Below are 24421 nucleotides of genomic sequence, written 5' to 3' on the forward strand. Positions count from 1 at the left end.
AAATCAAATTAGAACCTGCGTGTTAGATTTAAATCTTAGGCTAGGTCTAGTTTTGGAATAAGACGTCTACCGAGATCGCAGCTTACTGATCCCCGCCGATTTCTCTTGGCGGTTGAGCATCTTTATAACGTTATATTTTTGACGAGTCTGGCTAACTGCTTTGTTGTACCATGGCATGACAGTCTATGGGCGCTATGCTAGTCCTTGCCAAATCATTGCTCCCGGTAACCTCCGCGAAAGCAACACCGAATACTGAAGCGACTCGACCCAAAGTACATGTAAGGCATGATTGCCTTCTAGAGCTCATTACTGAGTGCCGGCGAAGTGAGAGGCAAGATAGTCTGTCTTGCCCAAGGGTACACCCTTTGCTCGCAAGATGCAGTAGGCAGTCTGAAAGAATGGTTAGCTGTTTCCGTGATACCTTGACCGAGCTGAGACAGTTATCCGAACTCACCTGAACGTGGAAAAAGAAGTTGGGCATGGCGTATCTGAGAAGGTAGTCCTTGGCCGGGAGGTTCTTGCTTCCCATCTTGCCCATTTGACTAGATATGAGACCAGATATTAGAATTGACACCGCTGCATTAACCCATGTCTCCTCGCCCTTGACTTACAGTTCAACATTCGTCTCCTCCTTGCCCTGGAAGGCCTTGGCATCCGCTGATGCCAGAAGATCAAGCGTCTTCTGGATGCGAGCCTTGAGCTGCTCCATGGTGGTCTCGTTATCCTCCCAGGCCTCAGTCTCTACGCCAGTCACGCGCCAGAGGAACTTCTTGACCGTGTTTGAGACCACCTGAACCTGGAAAGAAAGGGGAAGCATGCTCTCGGTGAGCTTCTCGCCGACGTAGCTGTCAATACTGACGCCCTCTGAGGCAGCATGCTCTTCCGCCTTGGCCAGGATGGCTTTCAAGGACTCGACACCCCGGGTGAAGACGGGGACGGAAGCGTCGTACAAGCTAATGCCGGTCATTTTGTAGATGGATTATTGTGGATTGGAAAGTCAAGAATGCGTGATGGTGGGTGATCCTGTGACAGAGGGGATTTGGTGTGAAGTGTTGAGGAAAATGAAGACGGCACGGTGCAGGGTGTCTTTGGGTTTTTAGTTGCGAAGACGGGGGATTGGTGACTACCTTATACGACGGATTGTTCTCAAACAATTAAAATGGGAAAGAACGAGTCAGTTCTACCTGCGGCTCTACCCTTCTACACTGCGGGGGTTACGGCTTTATATCGTCGACCCGGCATGTCCCTCCTGTCGGGTCTCGGCAGCATCACTCTACTGCGTGGCATTTCTTCTTCTCCTAACTCCGATCAATAATCTCCTCCTGGTTACAAATTCAGCGACGGTGAAAGGAAGATCAACAGGCCGCGAGGCACATTAGCGGGGCTCCAAACGACAGGCTGACAAATTCACAAAATAGTCCAGAGGACCGTGCAGGGCGTTGTCTCTATAAATGACAACTGGCTTGTACAACAAGTATCATGCGTGTATGATATATGATGTTTGGATGGCCTGATCGATATATGACGCAGGCAGCGGTGAAACTCTGGAAACTTCTGTGTTCATGTCAATCTAGCAGTTTTCTGTTAACTGATACCTAACAAAGATAGGGTCTACTTCCGACAATTGCAACCATTAGGTACCTATAAACAATTCTGTCAAGTTGAAACTTCAAATTCAATTGAATTTGCCTAGTAATCTACTAGAACTCGCCTTAACGTTTGAAGCGCCAATTCAAAAATGTTATAGGAAGATCAGTGCTCTAGGTAGGTACCTACCCTTAGGCGTATGTTTGAGCTTGTAGCGGGGTAACTTCCGAATTGGGCTCCAATGAAGGGACTGGCTGCTCAGGCGACGGGACATCTATACACCGTACTTACCTACCTAGGTACGTAGTCACCCAATTTGCAGTTTCATGAAGTATCACAAGAATAAGCTCTATAGTCAGAATCTGTAATCACGCATGTCAGCGTGTACGTGGTCAGCAATGGGCGCTTCGACAAAGATCAACAGTGTGGTTGACCGGTTCTACGATTTCCCTGAAGAGATCAAGATGGCGGGGTTGTCATTGCTCTCGAAGTGGGACCAATTAAACCCCTTCACGTGATAGCAGGCTCCTGACGCGTCAAAGTCGCGACTCAACGCGCCTTCGCGGCGGGCACTTTTTCGCAGCAGTAGCTGACATCACGATTACCTTCCGTGTTGGACGATCCCAAACGACCTAACCAACCAACCCTTTTCTTTCCATCGCCATCAGACTGCCGCATCTGATTCTGTCAAGGCCTATCTTGAAATTCTTCACGCCTGTCATTTATCTGCAATTGTACTGCAGCACCTGTCAAGATGGGTATTAAACAGCTTTTCACCATTATCAAGGAGAATGCTCCGGCTGCGATCAAAACCGGAGAAATCAAGAACCAATTTGGTCGCAAAGTGGCCATTGTATGTCCTATCTTTCCACCCAAATCTCACATCTACTCCCTGAATAACGTACTGACAAATCTTTGCAGGATGCGTATGCTCAACACTCCCTCCTGAAAACGCACTACGCTGGCGATGATAATACTGACCCGATGAATTTGCTCACTCCAGTTCCATGAGCATCTACTCGTTCCTCATTGCAGTCCGATCCAATGGCGAAATGCTCACAAATGAAGACGGTCAAACAACATCTCACCTCATGGGCATGTTCTACCGGACATTGCGAATGGTTGACAACGGCATCAAGCCACTCTATGTATTCGATGGCGCCCCTCCAAAGCTCAAGTCCGGTGAGCTTGCTCGTCGATACCAGAGAAAACAGGAAGCGCTCGAAGGTCTTGAGGAGGCTAGAGAGACCGGTACCGCCGAGGACGTGGAGAAATTCTCACGGAGGACGGTCCGGGTTACGAGGGAGCACAACGAGGAATGCCGGCAGCTGCTGAAGCTTATGGGAATCCCCTACATTATCGCACCGACTGAGGCTGAGGCCCAGTGTGCTGTTCTCGCACGAGCTGGCAAGGTCTTTGCCGCAGCCAGTGAAGACATGGATACCCTATGTTTCGACTCCCCAATTCTCCTCCGCCATCTCACCTTCTCCGAGGCACGCAAGGAACCGATCCAGGAGATTCATGTCGACAAAGTTCTCGAGGGTCTTGACATGGACAGGAAGCAGGTAAGATGCACTTCTGACATGGTGAATGTTTATCAAGAGCGACCTGCTGACTCTTTTAACAAACAGTTTGTTGATCTCTGTATCCTCCTTGGCTGCGATTACCTCGACCCAATCCCTAAAGTTGGACCTAGCACTGCACTCAAGCTCATTCGCGAGCATGGATCACTCGAGACTATTGTGGAGAAGATGAAGAAGGGCGAGTTGAAATACACAGTCCCCGAAGACTGGCCATTCGAAGACGCACGGGATTTGTTCTTCAACCCTGCTGTCCACCCCGCCGACCACCCGGATTGCAATTTCAAGTGGGAGAAGCCAGACGTCGAGGGTTTGGTCAAGTATTTGGTCACAGAGAAAGGATTCTCCGAGGATCGCGTCAGGCCCGGTGCATTGAGACTGGAAAAGGCCCTCGGCACGTCTCAACAACAACGCCTCGAGGGTTTCTTCAAGCCGGTCGCACGAACTGCGGAGGAACAGAAAGCACACAAGCGCAAGCTTGAGGTGAAGGCCGAGGAGGCAAAGAAGAAGCTCAAGGCTGAAAAGAAGGAGAAGGCAAAGGCAAAAGCCAGACCTCGTGGTACAGCTTAATCCGCGTAGTCCCACAATCTCTTCCGACTAGTCGGATGGGATCAGTGCTGAGTACCGGGGTATGAGATGCACTTTGTATTTTTTTGTCGTGCTTTTTTTTTTTGGTCGGTGCACAAAAAGACTGGAGTTTGGCGTTGTGGAAACCAAGGAAATGTCTACGGGTTTTGTTACCACCTCGCTAGCGCTGCGATGGGCTTAGGTATTTTTATGTCGTTTTACGAAGTAATCTCTATTTATTTTGATTTCACTCCCAGATTCAGTTTCATTTTTGTCAGTACTCTTGAGAATGTTGAAAATCTCTTTCACCAGGATCAAATTCACAATGCGTATCGCGTAAATAGCAAGTTCGCATCTCAAGCATCAACCATCTGAAACCACCCCGGCTCGTACCTCGGCAGACCCACGCAGAAGCAGTTAGTTAGCAATGTGAGCGGTTCAATTGGTCCGCCGCAACCCAGACCACAGTGACATCAGGCGGGAACGCGTTCGCCTTGGCTGAATCGGCAGTTTCAATCACATGCCAATCGCATTTGCAAACAGGCCCGAGTTTGGAGCCGCAGCAAGCCCATGCCCACGGTTGCATCTGCGATGCATGAAGCATTTATTGACAGTCCCCCGTCCAGGGATGCCAAAAGCGGGCGGAACATAATTGGAAAATGTCCGCCTGACCTCTGCCAACCTCCGTGAGCTGACGATGAGATTTGACAAGCCTGGACAATTGGCCGAAACTGGGCCATGCCCCGGATTCATCCCCAGCTTTGCGCCATTGTGTAGCTTTCCACCCTGCCTGGGTAGTACCACCTAGCGTGCCTGGTGGGCCATTTTACCCCACAGCCGAGTCTGAATCGAGTCAAGTGGTCATAAAGGAGTTCAAGCGTGTCGCGTAGCGCCTCTTATGTATTGCCCTGCCCTGCCTTACCTTAATCAGCAGGTAAGCTAAGTGGTCCCAGTCCAGTTGGTCTCACATGCAAATTGTATCAATGCCGACCAGAGCCGTCGACTAGATTTAAATGCCACCGGAGCGCTGGTGTGAAGCAAATCGCTGACTAGAACCTATTTCTTCCCTCCATTCTTCAGCGCTATCTATCCGCCATACACACCAAAGGTCGACCACCATCCAAAGTCGACCGCCATTGTGATTAACAAGACCAACCATCCCTGCAGAACGTAGATAGGCCCGGCCCGCCTGCACAATGTCCAAGGTTTTCACCACAAGCGACGTCGCGTCGCACAACAAGCCTAACGACTTGTACATCATCGTGGACGGCGACGTCTACGACTTGACCAAGTTCCAGGATGACCACCCCGGCGGCAAGAAGATCCTTACCCGCGTGGCAGGAAAGGATGCATCCAAGGCGTTCTGGAAGTACCACAACGAGGGTATCCTCAAGAAGTACCAATCGAAGCTGCAGGTCGGCTCATTAGACACAAAGAAGGCCGCCGCACCAGCCCCGGCGCCTGCTGCCGTCGTCAAGAAGGAGCCCGCCAAGCCCATCGTCAGGAAGAACAACGAGGAGTCCGAGGCCCTGGATCCTTTTGGAGAGATGATTCCTTTCGGGGACCCGGGCTGGTACCAGAGCGTGAGTTGTCCTGGACTGATTGTAATTTTTGTTTTGGTTTGGCTAGTAGTTCATTTACTGACAGCAAAGCTCTTGCTGTGAATAGTACCACTCTCCCTACTTCAACGAGTCGCATGCCGCTCTTAGGGCCGAGGTTCGCGAGTGGGTCCAGACGGCGATCGAGCCCAACGTCACCGAGTGGGACGAGAAGAAGATGTGCCCGCCCGAGATCTACAAGGAGATGGGTCGCCGTGGCTACCTGGCCGGTCTGCTGGGCACCAAATACCAGAGCAAATATGTCGACAACCCTATCAAGTGCGTGGCTGAGCAGGACTGGGACTTGTTCCACGAGATGCTCATCACAGACGAGCTCTCGCGCGCGGGCTCCGGTGGTTTCGTCTGGAACGTCATTGGCGGTTTCGGAATTGGTTGCCCGCCGCTCCTCAAGTTCGGCAAGAAGGCTCTGGTCGACAGGATCATGCCGGGCATCCTCAACGGCGACAAGCGCATCTGCTTGGCCATCACGGAGCCCGATGCAGGAAGTGACGTGGCCAACCTCACCTGCGAGGCCAAGCTGAGCGAGGACGGCAAGCACTACATCGTCAACGGCGAGAAGAAGTGGATCACCAACGGAATATGGTGCGACTACTTCACGACGGCGGTGCGCACCGGTGGTCCCGGCATGGGCGGCGTCAGTCTGCTGCTCATCGAGCGCGACTTTGGCGGCGTGACGACGAGGCGCATGGACTGCCAGGGTGTGTGGTCCAGCGGCACGACGTACGTGACGTTTGAGGACGTCAAGGTTCCGGTGGAGAACCTTCTCGGAAAGGAGAACAAGGGTTTCCCCTGCATCATGACCAACTTCAACCACGAGCGCATCGGCATCATCATCCAGTGCGTGCGCTTCTCGCGCGTCTGCTTCGAGGAGTCGGTCAAGTACGCCAACAAGCGCCGCACCTTTGGCAAGCGGCTGATCGAGCACCCCGTCATCCGCTACAAGCTGGCCCACATGGCGCGACAGATCGAGGCCACGTACAACTGGCTCGAGAGCGTCGTCTACCAGTGCGAGAAGATGGACGACACCCAGGCCATGATGCTGCTGGGTGGTCCCATCGCCGGCCTCAAGGCCCAGGCCACGGTGACGTTCGAGTTCTGCGCCCGCGAGGCCAGCCAGATCTTTGGAGGTCTGAGCTACTCGCGCGGCGGCCAGGGTGCAAAGGTTGAGAGGCTGTACCGCGACGTCAGGGCGTACGCCATCCCTGGTGGCAGTGAGGAGATCATGCTCGACCTCAGCATACGGCAGAGTATGCGTGTGGCCAAGATGATGGGCATGAAGCTGTAAACTTTCTCCGACTGTCTTATTTTTTGTTATCTGTATGTATGAAGTATCTACGAAACGCGTTTTTGGATGGTTTCCTTTGTACCTCGAAAAATATTCGAGACTGGAGTTTTTAGCACTGGCTAGCCAAGCCGGTTAGGAAGAATGGCAACAAAATATTACGAGTAAACAAAGACCTGGTAATCTTGTTTGTTTCTCTGTGTTTGATTTGCGTTGCTGTAAGGCGTCATAGATGCCATATAATATCTTCGATCGTCGCATACCGTCTTTCCATCCCTTCGCACCGGCTGCCAGATTGCAAGGCATTGATGGTGATCAGAGAAGTTGGCTTTGGTCGGGAATGGAAGGGTAGTGGCGAGCAATTGGAATCGAGTCTTCCTCCAACTCGACAATCAAGTTTACCCTCCCTTAACCCGCAAATAGAAGGGGTTGATGCCCGCCTACGTTCCAGCAGTTGCATGCCATGAAATTCGACATCACAACAAAGACAAATGCCAGTGGCGTCCAACACAACTCGCAACAAGAGTGTTTTTTTTTTGTTAGTTTCTTGCCTGTGAATATTGTGAGTGCGCCGGTGGTGAGCGTAGGGAGTACTTTGCTTTACACGTTGGCAAAGAGATTATTACTTCTGGGCGACTGTTTTGCTTTTGTCTGCAAAAAATAGCCGTTGAATACGATGTGGCTGATCGGAGCAAAAACTAGCTGCTTCTCGGAGAAATGGTTACGTGCTTTTCGTAGCAGAACCGGGTGCTTCTCGTGTTTTTTTGACAGCGGAAGAGTCAATCTGCTTCTAAATCTGTACAACAGAGGCTGGCTTACCTGCAAACCTGTGTGGTGGTGGCTGGCAGGCCCTCTGATTTTCTTTTGGGTGTCTCTCCGGAATCTGCAGAAATAACATGGCGTGTGTAGAATTCCAAGCCCCGGTCTGGTCCAAAAAAATGTACAGCTGGTGCTTTGCTGGCATATTCACCGTTGCCCGGTGTGCTTATCAACGAATGCCAATGTCTCATGGACCATGGTCGAGTAGCGTTGGATCTTGAGTGAGGGTGGAATTTGAGACTCGCCTAGCCTGGTTGATGATATCCCACGCTTCTTTTGTGCAAGCCACTTGCTGATCTCGAGATGGCCTGGAGCAAGATAAAAGAAGGCTATGCCGACCCGTTGCCGTGAGGACTGATTTCTTCTCTCGTGCTCCCGATCATCCATATCAAGTCGAAACCCACCGACCTTTGTCACTCTTTTTGCACCTGCTTCTGCTTTCGATCTCTTCGGCTCGCTCTTTTCCCGTTCTATCTATACGTTGCCGACATTTCCGACGCTTATTGCATGACTGTGTAAAAGGACCACACGCTGTCCCTTCAATATGCTTCTCACCAAGAAGCAGGCTCTCGCCGGCGTTGCCGTGCTGACGACCGGTGCACTTGCCCAAGTCGCCGGTGAAGACTGGGCTCACATTCCGCTGGGCTGTATCGCTGCCGACTTCTCGGGCCTGTCTCCTCCGGTGACCTTTGTCAACAACAATGAGGTCGTCTGCTCGACCTACTGCTACGAGAACAACTTTGGCACTGCTGCTACCCAGGGAACGTAAGTTTGAACGCCGTTTTACTCCCCATCCGTTTTCCCTTGCTGACCTCACACGTCCCGCCAGCCAATGCTACTGTGGTCCCGCCGATCTGGACGGCGAGTTCCGCGAGAACCAGGAAGAGTGCGACATTGTCTGCCCCGGGGCTCAGCCGGACCTGCCAGATGAGGCGTGCGGCGGAACCCAAGCCAGCCCGTCTGTCTACAACTTTTACGCCATCTTCAACCTCAACGAGCCGTTCCCCCCGGAGCCCCCGGTGACCGAGAGCGCCACCACCCCCGAGGCCACTCCTTCTACCCCTGTCACGGTCACCGAGTCTGACATCATGCCAACCCCCCCTGTTGTGACCTCTCCGGGTGTCGGCCCTGACACTGTTTCGACCACGGCTCCCGGCACAGTCCCCACTGCTCCCCCGAGCACCTTTTCCATGAGCATGTCGATGAGCATGTCAGACGACGAGGGCGTGCTCCCCGGCGGCGGCACCGAGGCGAGCACCGCCACCGGCACGCTGACCAGCACAACCTCCGCCGCCGGCGACGACGCGGCCGCAGTCGTGACCGAGACTGCCACCTCGACCTGGACGACCACGACCTGCACCAACGGCCCCTGCGGCGGCTACGCGCTCCCGACGGGCGGCCTGGGCGCGCTCCCCGCAGGCTGGAAGATCTTCATCGAGATCACCATCGTGCCGCTGGTGGAGCCGTGCGCCGACGGCCGCATGACGACGACCATGGCGCCGTCGACGTCGACGCGCTACTACGACCCGGCCATGAGCACCACCACCATCATCATCGAGGACACCATCACGCGCACCATCCTCGTGCCCGTCAGCCACGTCACCGTCTCGCCTTGGAGCCCCGGCAGGACCAACGGCACACAGGATATTCCCGTCCAGGCCAACGGAGCCGCAGGTTTGTTGGCTTCTGGGGATGCGCTGCTGCGGGGATTGGTTTCGTTGGGCGTTGTTGTTGCTGCTGCTCTCATGTGGTAATGTTGGATGTGGGTGATGTTTTTTTTTTCCAAGTCGTTTTTTGACCTGTTGGTGTCATTTTTGGGGTTTCTTTTTTTATTTTCCTTTGAAAAATGTCTTGCCCGGAGTTCGCATCTTAGTTTGTTTCACTTTTTTTCACGCACACAAACTCGCCGGTCAATTGCCAAAGTTCTGATGCGGTTTGTCATTGGCCCAGGCCGGACCATTTCCACTGTTGGTTTAGTATAGGTTAATTATCGTTGTTATTCTTGTGTTTCGACTCACCCGGTAAAAAAAAATGTGATGTGATTGATAGGAAAGCTGATATTGACCCCTGTGGGCCTGAGTCATATTTGGACATGCCGGTATCTCGTATGTTTGTTATATGACTGCTTCACCGCAACTTCAAGGCTGGTATCCGCCGATGTCATGGACTTGGGTCGCCAATCTGCCTCACCTTGATCTTGTTCTTGAAATTGTTTTCTGTATATATCTCTTCTGTCCGTGGGCTCATGCCTTTCTTTTAATCTTTGTTTTTCACATCCAAGCTTGTGTACGACCATGCCGACATGACTGCCGCTAGAGGTCCAAAAGCGGAGCGCCAAACCCAACTCTCATCGGCCAGACTAGTGCTGCGCGGAGCAAGGCCCGAAGATGCAACACACCTGCATGTTGCATTCAATCATGCGGACGTTATGAAGTATTGGTATGCTCTTCTTCAATCCACCAAAACACGCCAACATCGCTTTTCCATAGAAGAAAAAAAGAATCGCATATCTTCAGGAAGGGACGTGGCGAATTCGTAATATTAAACACTCATAAAAATAGGTCAACACTTCCACATGCAAGCGTCGCAGAAACACAAAAGTGGGTGAACGGAATGATCGCGGCGCCGTGCAATGGTGTGACAGACTTTATCATTTGCCTGAAAACAGCCACACCAGAGGGCCGGCTGAGCCTGCAGCCCATCGGAAAGGCTGGAGTTTGGCGCGACCAGGAGATCGGCTTCATGATTGCACGGCAGTTCTGGGGACAAGGGCTGGCAACCGAGGCCGTGTCGCTCGTGATCGACCATTTATTCTTTGGCGGCGACAACGAGAGAAGCTTGGTTGGGGACCTCATTGTGGCCGACGTCGACCCGAGGAATGAGGCTTCGTTGAGGGTCCTGGGCAAGTTGGGTTTTGTGGTGTACGATACCAAGGAGAAGACTTTTGAGATTGGCGGCGAGTGGGTGGATAGCACATATTTGCGATTGGGTAGAAAAACGTGGCAGGAGCGTCGGAAGCACTGCTGACTGTAGGCCAGTGTTTTTCCACATGAGCTGGGCTGGCAAACGCTCTTGTAGCATTTATGGCAGGTACATGGGTACATTTAGAAAGCTGCGCCACGACATAAACAGCAACCGAAATACCACACATCTTCTAGAATAGAACTAGACCCTCGGCCTCTTTGAACTCTTCTCAATGTTGCGACACAAGCGTCGTCAATCAGACTGGCGTTTTAAATGTCAACATGGCCGAAATCTACACATACAAAGCAATCGACCTCGCAACAGATGCCATTCGACTGTTCCGTCTTTTCCCCGCTTCAGCTGACAAAGGAGACACTGAGCTCATTCGGTGCGAGATATTCGAAACATTTCTTCACCAGGTTGAAGGTGTGCCTTACGAGGCCCTATCCTACACATGGGGAGATGCGACGCACCAACATGAGATTGAGCTCAACGGCAAGGTTCACCTCGTCACATCGAACCTCTACCAGGCACTGCGAGATTTGAGGCTCGAAAATGAGGATAGAGTTCTCTGGGTGGATGCGATTTGTATAAACCAGCAGGATGTTCGTGAACGTGGACATCAGGTTGGACAGATGACCCTGACCTACCAGAACGCGGACCGAGTGCTCATATGGCTGGGCCCGGGATCGAAGCATACAGATGCAATCCTGAGCTGGATGAATGATTTAGATCAGAGAGTCATCGTCAGGCGTGACTATAGGAGAAGCTCCACCGAGGCCTGGCGAGCAGAGCTGGCTGGGCTTGTCGAGGACCTCAACGACAGCGATTGTATCTTTCACCACCCGAAACTCTCGCCTGAGCTCACTGCCATGATTCCGCAGCTTTATGAAGCGCCGTGGTTCAGGAGGATCTGGATCCTCCAAGAAGCTGTTAACGCCAGATCTGCTCTCGTCATGTACGGCCGTCGATCCGTCCCCTCACGCACCTTTTCCGTGATGCCAATGCTCATGGGGTTCGATATCGCCAAGGGCAAGCAGACCGTCCTGGAAATAATGCCGGGGCCCTTGCGTGCAAGCTCCTGGTGGAAGGAGCGACATGACCTGGAGTTGCTGATTGCAAAGTTCGCCGGCCACAGCGAGGCCAGTGACGAGCGAGATAAAATCTACGCACTGCTCGGCATGGCGTCTGATTCTGCCACGCCAAACATGATTGTTCCTGACTACGAGGTATCCCTACATGATGTGATTCAGCGAACAATTGTGTACCTGCTTTCTATACGCGGTATAGATGTGGGTCGTGATACATTGCCATCTTGGGGACTGGATGCTCTGGTCGATGCTCTGCCGTCGCTTTGCTCACAACTGTTCGACTTTGCGATCAATAATGCATTAGAGCCATTAGATGAACTTGGGTTCCCTATCGAGGAGGGAAGTGAAACAGTGGACAAAAAGTATCAGTCAGAAACCTTGGCGGTGGCTGTGCTGCCACAGATCACGGCCAGGAGCCTGCACGAGGGCCCCTGGCACTCGCCACCAACCCCAACGCTCTGCATCCTGGCGAGGACTCGCCAGCTTGACCGATTGACAGAGGCCCTCTCGTCGCGGGGTGACCTCGAAATGAATGGTGATGAGGGGAAGACACCGCCAATTGTCCTTGCTGCGCAATACTTGAACTGGCAGATGGTCACTACGCTACTGCGCAATGATAGGGTCAACATCTGGGCTATCTCGCCGCACCTGATCCCGAGCTCTGTCATCGGCTATGCGGCACAGGACGGTCGGATTGATATCATGCATCTGCTCATCAAGTCTCCCGGGATGCTTACGGCGTCTATGTTTGAGCTTCACGTCCTAAATGCCTTCGAACGCCTACGACAATACTGCCTCAGACACGCGAGCGGTTTCGACAAGTCCCGCCTCTTTTTTTATAAGCCCCACTGGCAGCATGGGTTGAGATGCAGTCTGATCAGCGATTACATCCAGAGCCTGCGGGGATTTGGAAAGGAGCTTGACCCTTGCGACAAATTTACCAACACACCTTGGCTATTGTGGTTGTCCGCCGCATTGGGCGATACCGCCGCTATAACATGGCTCATATCGCGAGGTGTACCGGTTGACGCCTGGGAGAGCTACAAAAGCCATACTAGTCTCGGAGACGTGGCACCTACCCCTCTATGGATCGCTGCCTGCTGCGGTCACAAAGACGTCGTGCAATTACTTATAGACCTGGGCGCCGATGCCAAGCCTTTCCCATACATGAATGGCATCACGCCACTAACCATAGCAATCAAAAACAGCCATGAGGAAGTCGTGTTTTTTCTGTTAGAAAAGGTAGCCACATTTCAAGGTACTGAGGGTATCGAAATGCCGCCAATATGGGTTGCAGCAACAGAGAGGAGCATAAATGTTTTCAGAAGGCTCGCAGCCCTTGGAGCCACGCCAACGGAGCCCCCTACGGATTGGAAACCCATGCAATCGCTTCTTTCAGTCCACCACTTTAGTAGGGCGGGCCTGCTGGCGATCGTGTCACGCAGTGGCAGTCTGCAAGTTCTCCACGGCGTCCTCAGCCTTCACAGTCACACCGATAATTCAGGAAAAGATTCTTTTGGAAACACTGACCTGGCGCTTCTCGCATTGGTCCAGACGGGCACCTATGAAGGGCTAAAGTATGCGGAAATTATTCTTAACTACAAGGAAGGCCTCTTGGGCTCAGCCGATTCCGACCATTTGCGAAGCGCGCTGGTCGCATACTTTCATAGCTCCACCGCGAGAGTCAAACTCTCACATCAACTGCTGCAGATCAAACCGTACATGGCTGGAAAGGAAGATCTCGTTCGCACTCTTGTCATGCGAGCTTGGGAACTTGCGAAATCGCAGCCTGCGGGAAAGGAGCCTTTGTGAGAAGACATGGAGCATTTATTGGGACCATTTTTGCGATCCAGTTAATATAGTTTGGCTTGACAGCGCAACGCTTTGGGCAACTTTCGAACACCATCCTATGATGCATAGCAAGGACGCACCATCCAGTGCCACGGCTGCCATGGTGCCACCTGAATATTAAGACTGTGGATGTTGACATAAAATACAAGACGTCGACTCCTACCTTTTTCCAGAGTGATCTCTATTTGGGAACAGCCTTCAGATCTCTGAAAAGCGAAAATCCCTGGAGTATATTCGGACGCAATTTCTTTCCCGAGTCAGGGGTCACTCCCGACTGACTATCACTGATTCCCCAGTCGTTAGGCGACAGAACCCAGAGAGTCTGCAATTTACGTAGTTTAGTGCAGCTGTGGCCCTCCACAACCTGATACTGGCATCAATGCGCCAGACGCGACAGCGTCGAGAGCCGCAAACTGACCTAGTAGCGGGCAAACCTCACCTGAACCGAAAGTAGCCGCATGCACACGGCCAGCAGACGGTTTATTAGCACCGGGTCAAGATGGATTCTGAGGTTCAGAGCCTGGTATCTTCAAGGCGGCAGATATGTTCATGCATCAAGTACTTGGCCCACCAGTGTCAATGGTACGTAGAGGCGTCTTGAGGCTGGCCTTTGACCGTTTGGCGTGCATATCTCGGATCCTTTTTTTCTTTCTTTCTGGAATACAGATTTTATCTATTCCGAAACAAAGATGGGGGCTCAAGACCTTCAGTTCCAATCGGACCTGGATTTGCGTGTGACATCCTCGGATTAGGTGGGTTGAGCTGCTGGCTAATCGTTTTGGGATAAAAACAAAGCTAACATGGAATTGACAGCAAGGCACTTGACAGAATATTTTCGGGCATTGTTCAGTTTAGACTTTTCATTCTCAGTATCTATAGACACGAATCTAAGCTCAGAACGGTAGCCTAGTATGTGGAATTGGTAAACGCCAACCGGCCGCCATCCACCACCAGGATAAGTCCATCGCAGTAGGAGCCAGCACGGCTAGCGAGGTACAGTATGGTCCCTCCCATTTCCTCGTCGCCGCCAAACTTCCTAGCGGGGATAAAGGTAGGAAGGTCAGGGCTCTCCGTCTCGGGATTCCTTGATCCAATGAGGACGGATGCCAGTTCTGAGGGGAATACTGTATAGGGGTTGACATTAAAATTAGCACTATCCGACAAAGAAATGCATAACAATGCAGCGATTACAAAAGCAAAACTTACATCCTGGAGCCAGTCCATTGACACGAATTCCATACGTCGCCAGCATGGTCGCGGCAACCTTGGTCAACTGCAGGAGCGCAGCCTTGCTCCCGCCGTACGAAGGCGGCGACCTGATGGACTTGAGATAACCAGCAACGCTGGCATTAAAAACCACCTGACTCTGGATCGACGGCGCCGTCCCACCAGGCGTCAGCGGCGCACCATACGTGCCCTTGTCGACGGCCGACTTGTTGCCGGCGTCGAGCAGCTCCAGGAAGCCCAGCATGGTGAAATAGGCGCCCGTGACGTTGATGTGGAAGGTCTGCGTCACCTCGTTCATGTCGACGTCGTCAAACAGCGTCTGCCTCAGCTCCGAGATGGTCTTGGTCGGGTCGTAGCGGTTCGGCGGCCCAAAGGCGCCCGAGTTGGCCACCACGAGGTTGACGTAGCCCACCTCGGACGTCACCACGTCCACCGCGCCCTGGATGGACGGCTTGGACGTGACGTCGCACTGCACCGGCACGACCACGCCCTTGGCGGCGGCCCCGCACTCTTCGACGGCCTTTTCGAGCACCTCCATGCGTCGGCCGAGGATGTAGACCTTTTTCGCGCCGTTGTTGAGCAGCGCCTTGGTCATCATGAGCCCGATGCCCGTGCCGCCTCCGGTTATGACGGCGACGATGCCGTCGACCCTGAAGAGGGCCGCTGCAGCTGTTGCGGCTAAGGATGTGTCGCCCATTTTTTTTACTTGGGTTTTTGTTTCTGTTTTCGTTGTTCTTTTTGGTTCTTGTGTGTAAGGCGATTGATGAACTCTGACAGACTTGAGTGATTGGACTAGACTAGTTCTAAAGCTCAGATGACATCAACAGACTCAAAATTCTTCAGCTGAAGTAGGGTGGGCAGTAAGTAGCCTTTATCTGTTTCCCCCGCCTCAAAGCAGGAGGAAAATATTATTTTGTGCGGAGTTTGGGGAACTCCGCGCCGGCGTGGCGAGGTTCATGTCCTGCATATGGTTTGTACACTGATCCGGCTCACACCGACAGTTTCGTGGATCTACAGAAGCAACTAAAATCCGACCCCGCGAAGTCGCACGCTTATTAGATCGCTGTCGACAGAACCCGGAGTTAACGCTCAATGGTTGGGTAAAAAACCCTAAAAACCTATCTGTCAAGCCGTCTCTACCTCATTACGTGCTTCCCACATATGGCTCATGCACTCGCCCGGCCAGCACTAGCACCACCGGCATGTTCTAGGTTGCAAGTTGATGAGAACCTCAACTGTAGATCACCCGGTCTTGGTGCTTGTTCATCGGAAAACGGAAACAAAACGAAACGTGCGATTGCCATCGTAATCATCAAAACGTGTGGCATTCAATCAATCAGGGCTGGTGTACCTGTTTTCTCTCTAGAACTATTGACAAATGCGAAACGAACTCTGTGTATAGATCTCAAACAAGAAACCGGTCTTTACTCTGTGTGTTCGACACAATCGTATTCTCTCATTCTGTAGTCTGCTCAACGGCTTTAGTTCATTTTTTGAACGGTACCGTCTGGGGAAACGACGCTGCCGTCGGGCAGGAACGTGAACCCTGCGATAAGCACATTGCCGCCCGGGTTAGTAGCGCTGCCCGCAGCTCCGGCACCGGCACCTACTGCGGCACCTGCGCCGGCACCGGCTTTGGCACCGGCTTTGGCACCCTCGCCTGCTTTGGCACCCTCCGCTGCGGTTCCACCTTTCATGCCGCCTTCTGCTCCGGCACCTGCTGCGGCACCGGCACCGGCTTTGGCACCCTCGCCTGCTTTGGCACCCTCCGCTGCGGTTCCACCTTTCATGCCGCCTTCTGCTCCGGCACCTGCTGCGGCACCGGCACCGGCTTTGGCACCTTCACCTGCCTTGGCACCTTCACCTGCCTTGGCACCCTCGCCTGCTTTGGCACCCTCACCCGCTTTGGCACCCTCCGCTGCGGCTCCACCCTTCATACCGCCTTCTGCTCCGGCACCTGCTGCGGCACCGGCGCCGGCTTTGGCACCCTCGCCTGCTTTGGCACCCTCCGCTGCGGCTCCACCTTTCATGCCGCCTCCTGCACCGGCACCGGCTTTGGCACCTTCACCTGCCTTGGCACCGGCACCGGCTTTGGCACCCTCCGCTGCGGCTCCACCCTTCATACCACCTTCTGCTCCGGCACCTGCTGCGGCACCGGCGCCGGCTTTGGCGCCCTCGCCCGCCTTTTTGTCACCAGCGGCGGCGCCCTCTCCACCCTTCTTCTTGTCACCAGCGGCGGCGCCCTCTCCAGCCTTCTTGTCACCAGCAGCGGCGCCCTCTCCCGCCTTTTTGTCACCAGCGGCGGCACCTCCAGCAGCGGCGCCTTCTCCACCCTTCTTCTTGTCACCAGCGGCGGCGCCCTCTCCAGCCTTCTTTCCCTCGGCGGCGGCACCTCCTCCAGCGGCGGCGCCTTCTCCCGCCTTCTTTTTGCCATCAGCCGCGGCGCCTTCTCCTGCAGCATTATTTTTCTTCCCTCCACCGGTGAGCAAGGTGATCAGGTCTTTGAGGCTTTGCAGACCACCGCCGCCCTTGCCCTTTCCATCACCCTTGGCGGGATCGGCAGCGCCGGCACCGGCTTCAGCACCAGCACCAGCACCAGCGGCGGGAGCGGCAGCCTCCTTTCCACTCTTCTTGGCACCTTCTTTAGCACCACCAGCTTCGGCACCAGCACCAGAGGCGGGAGCGGCAGCCTCCTTACCACCCTTTTTGGCACCTTCTTTACCACCACCAGCTTCGGCACCAGCACCAGCGGCGGGAGCGGCAGCCTCCTTTCCACTCTTCTTGGCACCCTCTTTACCAGCACCAGCGGCGGGAGCGGCAGCGCCGGCACCAGCTTCGGCACCAGCACCAGCGGCGGGAGCGGCAGCCTCCTTACCACCCTCCTGTGCGGGCTCGGCGGCTATTTTCTCGGCCTCTGCGGGAGCGGCAGCCTCTCTGCCGGGAGTGGCAGCGCCGCCTTCTGCGGCGGCACCTTCAGCGTTCTTCTTGCTTTGCTTCTCGGCGGGAGCACCAACGTTGATGCCACTCTTACCGCCAACCGACAAGCTCCCGTCGGAGCCTTTGGTGATGCCAAGGGATCCGCCAGAATTGCTGGCGCCGGTCTTGGGGTCGATGGTGATGCCCAAATTGCCCTTGAACTTTTCTTCTCCCTCCTTCACGGCCTTGTTGTCTTCTGCTTCAGCTACCCGACTGCCGCCAACGCTGATGTCGGCTCGGCTGAACTTCTCCTCCTGCACGACCTTGCCGCCATCCTTGCCGCCTTCTGTAACGGTTATGGAGGCTCGACTAGCAAGGCCACCCTGCAAGATTGGTCAGTACACGAAGCTGTTGGGAAGTATGACAGGACCATAGCCCGGGGGTTGTAAGTTCACATACACTGTAACCTCCAACACTTGGCTGGAACCCTGGTAGTGATGCCGCTACGCCGGAGACGAGCACAAGGGATAATGAGGTTGTGGAGAGGTGCATGATGTAAGATGCCGCTGGCGAAGATCACTCGATCGACGAGTGATACTGAACTGAGTAAATTCGAAAAAGATAAAGAAAAAAATAAAAATAAAACAAGACAAGAAAAAGGAAACCGGTCCCTGGAATGAAACAAAGCTTGAAAAGAAAAGGACAAGAAAAAACAAGGCCCAGATGAGTACACTGAAAGGACTCTGAGTGGGAAAGAGCTCTTGGCCAAAATGGAGGGTGGGAAGGAAGCCTTCAAAATATATACGCAGTTTTGGTAACTTGACAAGTTCTAAATCTAGACCTTCACCCTGTCATCCCAAGTTTTCACTCTCCATATGGGATCACAGGGCCTAGACCATGGGGCTCCCTCAACGACAACGATATTGTCAAGTCAAGGGATGACATTCTGACATGTAACTGGGGAATGGTACCTGTCGCTTGAAGAGGCATCAAAACGAGGGCTGCATGATCCTCACATGAAAAACATCCGCGAGCTTGGCAGTCAGGAAACAAGCAAAGATCCATCAACCATGGGATATGGCGATCCAAAGAGGAAAGAAAGCTCGGCGAAGGTCTAGGTCTGCAAGGATCGTAACGTTAATGGGCCGGGGACATGATCGAAAGAAGCTTGTTCACCAATGTCGACACCACCTAAAAGGAGCACAGGGCGACTGTGCCCAAAGTCTTGGCGTTGCTCCAGGCTCAAACGGGGTTCAAACCGGGCTGAAAAATGCATTGAATAGCGAGTGGATGCCAAACGGGTCAAGTCAGGGAGCCAATGATTTGATGCGTTGAGTGGATGGCACGCTGTCGGCGACTCGTTGAAGGTTGTTTCGACCAGGACCTTTGTTTAGACATGACCAAGATTTTCGCTCAAAAAGGCCAAGAAAGGTAAACGAACGGCACGCCATCAGACAAGCATTCCCAAGACTCTAGGCAGTCTATTGTATAATGATTCTAATCTGGGACCCAGAAGCTTGATCAGTGATTGCCAAGTTTTTTGTTATTCAGATTTGTGTCGAACGTTGGTATCTCTGGTCAAACTGATCTGTCCTGTGATGTCAATAATTTCTTTCTATGGCAATTTGACGTCTGGGACACCGGTTAAGAGCAGCAGGCTGGTGAAACTTTGGCGATCGAAGCGAAAATAGCCATGTATGAGCGTAGGTATCCTTGGGTGTCCATAGGTGTTGGGGTTTGTCCACGGAAAGCTAGCTTAGGCGGAGTCTACCAGTCCTTTCGCACCAAGGCACCTAAGCAATTGCCCGCCCCCACCGAGATCACATGACCAGCAGGCGCGGCCGACCTGTCAGAGGTAGCCCGGCCACCAGAGGCAAAGAGAGTCAATCCAATCAATCAAATCATTCAATCAATGCCCATGGGGAAACCCGCACAAACCGTTCGCTGCCCCTGATCCACTCATCGTTAGCCGAACAATCACCCGTGATTCTACCGCACAACAACCGACAATTCGCCTGTCTTGCTTATCTGTGCCTACCCCGGATTCAGATTGCAGCAGCCTCTGGTCGCTCAATGCGGCGCGCAATCAGAGTCGGACATTTGGAAACAAGACCCGCGCCAGCCATTTAGCGCGCGCCGGCTCGCATCGGTTGCGCCCATCGCTCGGGGCTCGCCGTTCCGAGCATGTCCTCGAGCTACGCGCCGCCCTCCAACGATGGCGGTGTTGTGAATTTGGTCGGTGGCGGCAGGAGTAGTGCCGAGGCCGATTCCTCGACATCACAGCCGCAGCAACAACAACGACCACAACAGCAATTGCCCGGACTTTCACCTCTCCATGCCATTGCAACCAGTGCGACACAGCACCAGCAGCAATACCAAAACCACCAACGCCGAGCATCGCAATCCGATGTCCACTCCAATTCCCGACAGACGGCGCAATCTCAGGGACTCCCCTCCCCGGTGACGCCTAGATATGAGTCCTCGGCGCAGTCGACTGTGGCTTCGGCGCAACATAGTCTTCAAATCCTTCAAGCCGCCACTGCGACTTCAACCACCGCTGCCGGGCCCACTCCGTTGCCAGCTATCCAGGACGCCGGTATTTCCCAACAGCCTCGGGAGCAGCACCACTACCCACCGTTAGCCCCGATACCGCATGGATTTGAGCAACAGCAGCATCCCCCATACCCCGCCACGAGCCCCGACAGCCAGGCTGCATCAGGTTACGATGGTTTGCCATACTCGCCGACAGCGCCATCGCCCGGTAGTGCCGCTGGCCCTTCGCCTCCGGCCGGGGCCACAATGCCTACAAAGCAGACGCGCTTGCGACGGGCGTGCGATATGTGCAGCGCGCGCAAGGTCAAGGTAAGTCATTAGATCGCCGAGTCTGGTAGAAGTGCACCTCGCTAATGCATGCTTTCCACCTTGTCATAGTGCGATGAAGCCGGGCCCCCGTGTAAGCCATGTAGCTCGTTGAACGTAGAATGTACGTACAGACGTGAGATGAAACGTCGCGGACCGCCCAACAAACATGCCGAAGCAGCGAGGGCCAAACGCGTCCGTCTTGAACCCAATCCAGGCTGGAACAACTCGCCGGAGACGCCCGCTGTCGCTGCTCCGGCCAGCGCGAGTCCTGAAGTCTCGCAAAGCACCGCTCCTGTTACAGGGGCCCAGCAGGCGAACCAAGGACAAATGCTCGGCGCAGAGTCTATTGCGCCGTGGCCAATGCTGGAGCTGCTCATTGACGACTACTATACCTATATTCATCCCTTGATACCTTTTCCTCACGAACCTAGCTTCCGCCGTGCGTTCGAGAACAGGGAAGACAAAACAAATCCAGTCTTCCTGGGTCTGCTCGCAAGCATGATAGGGTGTCTTGTCGCGTCGTTCCCACGTGCTGCACGCCTGCATCTCAAATCCCAACGTGGTGCTGACCTTTTCCCTAGAGCAATAGTGATGATAGATCATTGTCGCGACGTTGCACTAAGGGCTAGGGGGCATACATTTGCAGTGAAGGAGTCATACACCATCGAGGATGCTTCGACAAGTTACTTGCTTGCAATTGCCAGTGGTTACACCATGCAGTGGAAAGCCTGTCGTCGTTTCATGTCCGAAACATTGACGATAGTGCGAGAGCTAGGGTTCCATCTTGCCAGGCGCAACCCTCAAATTTTGGGCGCAGCTGGAGATAATTATGAGATGGGGCAAACAAGCCCAAGGAACCACATACACGATCAGATGGGCAAGCGAATCTTTTGGGTTGTTATGGTGGGCGTCAGGTCCATGGTTCAGCTGGGAGCTTCAACTAGGGAAATACCTTTCCCTCCCCCAACGACTGGTGAATCGTTTCCAGGATTCCCCGCCGAGGTCGACGATGAGTACATCACAGAGACTGAGATTCGGCCGCAGCCTCCAGGTACAGTCTCTCAGATAGCCGGTTTCAACGCCGGTATCAGGATATACTCAACCATGAACCCGCTTGTGGCTGTTGAGCTGTCCTACGGGATCGGTAGCATTTCCTTGCGGGAACAGGAGGATCTCCTCGCCGGCTGCATTCAGGCGGTAAAGCATGCCATTGACAACTTGCCGCCAGAACTCCGACTGAATATTGACCTCTCGCCTGTGAACGATAAGCCGACAGGGTCCGACAACAACGCTTCGGCACTCAACTTTGACTTTTCCAAGATTCAAGGAACGCACCGGGATCTTTTCGAAGACGCGCCAGGGTACCAGTATTTTCCACCGGCATACCCCAACCAGCAGCCGGCCAATGACGTCAGACATGTCATTGTGAACCAGCCAGAACGTCGAAGGCTTCTCCAATGGGAGATACAAAAGTCCAACATATATGTTTCACTACTATCAACACTGTCGTATTACGTGGAACGATGCTTTACGCTTAGAGATGCGCATCACTCAAGAGGAATGTATGCAAATGGAGGGTCTGACAACACCACCGACCAACACGCGGCAAACAGGCCCTCCACTACGGTTGACGGAGTCGACAAGCCCGACGAGTTTGCCATTGAACGCGAACGTATAGTACAGAACTTGCTCGTGGTCCTCGCGTCCATAACGCAGCGTAACATGGAGCCCAACGGACCCTCCATCATCAACAAAATCCGCCAGGTCGCTTCGACGCTCCTCGCCGACGCGCCAGAACGTAAAGGCCCGGTGGCGGTCAAGTCTGAAGAGACGCTGAAGCATTTTGTTGACATACTCATCAGGTTGGAGAAGACGGGCGGGCCAGGTGCCAGCAGCAGACGGCCGCCCGCTTCAGCCGAGTCGTTGGATCCCCAGATCGGCGCCGGAGTCATGACGCCGATGGACGAAGAAGAAGAGTTGAGGACGTGGGCGGATTTGCGAGAGTTTCAGCTACGGTTTGCGCAAAATGGAGGATTCACGGGAGGCATGTAACTTGGCGAGTAGTGTGTGTTTTTTTTTGTGACTGGTTCAGCCGGAGACTCGTCTGAAATCTGTGTTAAACTATCACGAATAGTGATTCAGGATTTTTGCCATCAAGCTCGATTCGCGATCTTGACAGACGCATCTAGATTATTGGAAGGTATAAGCATAGCATTGGAGTTTGTTTTTTTGGAGTTGGAAGGATGCCTGGAGTACGTGTTTTGATGTGGAAGAACAAACTCAATCAAGTTCGAATCAGACATGACTTGCAAAGCAAAACACCGCGCATCCTCTGTCAGTGGATAGATTCAAAGGCAAAAAAATAACCTTCAAGCTTGACCAACCTGCTGCCCAAACAAGGCAGGCGCCCGCGGCCATGCAAGTAATGGCGCTGCGCGCCTTGAAGCCGTCGAACCCTCCCTCGCCCTCGCCGACCGGCACCAGATCCACGACAGCAAACTCCCAAACAGCCAGCTCACGCGCCTCAGGGTCCTCCTTGAAGATGGCCGTGCTGGTGCTCTCGAAGATGACAGTCCTCGCGCCTCAGGTTGCAGCAATATCCCAGGCCCGGTGCAGCTCCGCGCGTCCAGGGTCGGGAGCAGGTGCTGGAGGAAGAGCAGGCCTGGAGTGGCGGACGCGGGAATTGTGAAGATGTTGCCGGGTACCTCACTCGTCCGTATTGGTCTCAGAGAGACTTGTTCTAGAGGAAGCCTAACGTGATGAATATCTGAGCCTTTGCCTACTGGTGATGAAAGACTTTGGACTAGCAAAAAAAGAGGTTTTTGTTTCGTTGTGGCTTGCCCTTTGTGTGCCGAACATTGACTGCTGTTCCAGAGTCGAAAGTTCTTTACCGGTTTCTGTCAGCCTGAGAAAACTCAAACTATGCGGACTGCCGCTTCTATTTTTGCGATAGGTCAATGGATTAACGGCATTGTAGATCTCTGGTGCATGAATATAGCCTGCCAACTCACTCCGCAAAGAACTTACGAGAGCGAGGCGCTTCAGTCTCGAATTGATCACAGGATTTTGGCAGGGCAAAAAAATGATGTACCATCGTTCATCAAGCTAGAGACACCAGAATCTTTGACTTGAGCTGGGTAATTGCCAACGACTGCTAGACCTAGCTGTTTAGACTTTTCTAGCTTGTACTGGAACTTGGTAACTTGCAAAGCTTCCCTCATCCTCTGTATTGCAACTTTGCCATAACTTTCGGTCCAGTATCTGGGTCCTCCTCTGAATTCTTAGGTCTATCTTTTCCAGGATACCTCGAGCATTCTTGACTTGATGAGCCCGGAAGAAAAGCCACCTAAACCTAGTTCAGGCCGTGGAAGTACGTGGTGGCGAAGTATGTGGCGGTGGCCACCGGGACTGCAGTCATCTAGACCAAGCACCACGGAAAAGGCGTCCACGCCGGCTCCTCCACTCGACCCATGTGCTGCTCGTGGAACAGGATCGTGCCGTCGCCTTGGATGGCACGGATATAAGGGAACACGGTGGCCATCTATGTACGAAACACCGGCATATTATCAGTAAGAGCATGACAGTCGCTGAACCAAGAGATGCTGGGGAATGGCGACATACAATCTCGGGATGGAGGAGAGCCATGGTAAGGTTCTGTGGGGCGAACTGCAGCACGGCCTGCGTGAAGCCCAGGTCTGCTTGTCGTGTTGGTCAGATTCTGTCGGGAACATCATCGTTAACCATCTATAGTTTCTAGATGCTTACCGTGGCTGGTGTGGTCACCAATCTGTAGGTTTGTTGGAGACATGGCTGGCTCCCTGTACTGGTATCTTTTTGTTGTCTGACTGTGATAAAGAAAGATCTCGCGGGCAACGGTAAGTTAGCATTGTTTGGAGAAAAAGCCCACTGCAGCAAGATTTTGACGTCGCCGAAAGATGCCGCTGACTTACCAAGGTGGAAACTAGGGATCTTTTGAGTAGCAGGTCCTTGATGTCCTGAAGCTGGATATAGAGAGAAGCACAAAGGCTGTGTGGCCTGACTCATCGCTCGATCCGA

General features: G+C 53.4%; 11 protein-coding genes across 11 annotated transcripts; 7 read left to right on the forward strand and 4 right to left on the reverse strand.

The window, feature by feature from the left end:
• Positions 1-74: 74 nt before the first annotated feature.
• On the reverse strand, positions 75-1360 carry MGG_13563 (uncharacterized protein). The gene is made up of 3 exons (XM_003716470.1): positions 612-1360; positions 455-542; positions 75-390 (listed from the first exon to the last, which is right to left on the reverse strand). The coding sequence occupies exons 1-3, from the start codon at positions 965-967 to the stop codon at positions 307-309; spliced, it is 528 nt and encodes a 175-aa protein (XP_003716518.1). The 5' UTR covers positions 968-1360; the 3' UTR covers positions 75-306.
• An 816-nt stretch (positions 1361-2176) lies between these two features.
• MGG_03419 (DNA-repair protein rad2) lies at positions 2177-4111 on the forward strand. Its single transcript, XM_003716471.1, has 4 exons — positions 2177-2440; positions 2509-2513; positions 2591-3152; positions 3219-4111. The coding sequence occupies exons 1-4, from the start codon at positions 2342-2344 to the stop codon at positions 3735-3737; spliced, it is 1185 nt and encodes a 394-aa protein (XP_003716519.1). The 5' UTR covers positions 2177-2341; the 3' UTR covers positions 3738-4111.
• A 561-nt stretch (positions 4112-4672) lies between these two features.
• On the forward strand, positions 4673-6823 carry MGG_03418 (acyl-CoA dehydrogenase). Its single transcript, XM_003716472.1, has 2 exons — positions 4673-5317; positions 5403-6823. The coding sequence occupies exons 1-2, from the start codon at positions 4931-4933 to the stop codon at positions 6636-6638; spliced, it is 1623 nt and encodes a 540-aa protein (XP_003716520.1). The 5' UTR covers positions 4673-4930; the 3' UTR covers positions 6639-6823.
• Positions 6824-7953: 1130 nt separating this feature from the next.
• On the forward strand, positions 7954-9208 carry MGG_03417 (uncharacterized protein; the record flags this gene model as incomplete). The annotated part of the gene is made up of 2 exons (XM_003716473.1): positions 7954-8219; positions 8284-9208. Exons 1-2 carry the CDS (start codon positions 7999-8001, stop codon positions 9206-9208), a joined length of 1146 nt encoding a protein of 381 aa, XP_003716521.1. The 5' UTR covers positions 7954-7998.
• A 548-nt stretch (positions 9209-9756) lies between these two features.
• MGG_03416 (acetyltransferase) lies at positions 9757-10481 on the forward strand (the record flags this gene model as incomplete). Its single annotated transcript, XM_003716474.1, has 2 exons — positions 9757-9893; positions 10016-10481. The coding sequence occupies 2 exons, from the start codon at positions 9757-9759 to the stop codon at positions 10479-10481; spliced, it is 603 nt and encodes a 200-aa protein (XP_003716522.1).
• Positions 10482-10692: 211 nt separating this feature from the next.
• On the forward strand, positions 10693-13992 carry MGG_03415 (uncharacterized protein). The gene has a single exon (XM_003716475.1). The coding sequence runs from the start codon at positions 10700-10702 to the stop codon at positions 13319-13321; it is 2622 nt and encodes an 873-aa protein (XP_003716523.1). The 5' UTR covers positions 10693-10699; the 3' UTR covers positions 13322-13992.
• Positions 13993-14185: 193 nt separating this feature from the next.
• MGG_03414 (short chain dehydrogenase/reductase family protein) lies at positions 14186-15552 on the reverse strand. The gene is made up of 2 exons (XM_003716476.1): positions 14567-15552; positions 14186-14484 (listed from the first exon to the last, which is right to left on the reverse strand). The coding sequence occupies exons 1-2, from the start codon at positions 15282-15284 to the stop codon at positions 14267-14269; spliced, it is 936 nt and encodes a 311-aa protein (XP_003716524.1). The 5' UTR covers positions 15285-15552; the 3' UTR covers positions 14186-14266.
• A 313-nt stretch (positions 15553-15865) lies between these two features.
• Positions 15866-18127, reverse strand: MGG_14465 (uncharacterized protein). The gene is made up of 2 exons (XM_003716477.1): positions 17963-18127; positions 15866-17886 (listed from the first exon to the last, which is right to left on the reverse strand). The coding sequence occupies exons 1-2, from the start codon at positions 18053-18055 to the stop codon at positions 16069-16071; spliced, it is 1911 nt and encodes a 636-aa protein (XP_003716525.1). The 5' UTR covers positions 18056-18127; the 3' UTR covers positions 15866-16068.
• A 1560-nt stretch (positions 18128-19687) lies between these two features.
• Positions 19688-22417, forward strand: MGG_03413 (uncharacterized protein; the record flags this gene model as incomplete). Its single annotated transcript, XM_003716478.1, has 4 exons — positions 19688-20365; positions 20435-20456; positions 20580-20849; positions 20955-22417. 4 exons carry the CDS (start codon positions 19688-19690, stop codon positions 22415-22417), a joined length of 2433 nt encoding a protein of 810 aa, XP_003716526.1.
• Positions 22418-22666: 249 nt separating this feature from the next.
• Positions 22667-23202, forward strand: MGG_15271 (uncharacterized protein; the record flags this gene model as incomplete). The annotated part of the gene is made up of 2 exons (XM_003716479.1): positions 22667-22699; positions 22770-23202. 2 exons carry the CDS (start codon positions 22667-22669, stop codon positions 23052-23054), a joined length of 318 nt encoding a protein of 105 aa, XP_003716527.1. The 3' UTR covers positions 23055-23202.
• A 581-nt stretch (positions 23203-23783) lies between these two features.
• MGG_17096 (uncharacterized protein) lies at positions 23784-24173 on the reverse strand (the record flags this gene model as incomplete). The annotated part of the gene is made up of 3 exons (XM_003716480.1): positions 23784-23906; positions 23987-24060; positions 24131-24173. 3 exons carry the CDS (start codon positions 24171-24173, stop codon positions 23784-23786), a joined length of 240 nt encoding a protein of 79 aa, XP_003716528.1.
• Positions 24174-24421: the final 248 nt, after the last annotated feature.

The sequence above is a fragment of the Pyricularia oryzae genome, chromosome 4 (assembly GCF_000002495.2).
Source record: "Pyricularia oryzae 70-15 chromosome 4, whole genome shotgun sequence".
In the NCBI taxonomy this organism is placed as follows: domain Eukaryota; kingdom Fungi; phylum Ascomycota; class Sordariomycetes; order Magnaporthales; family Pyriculariaceae; genus Pyricularia; species Pyricularia oryzae.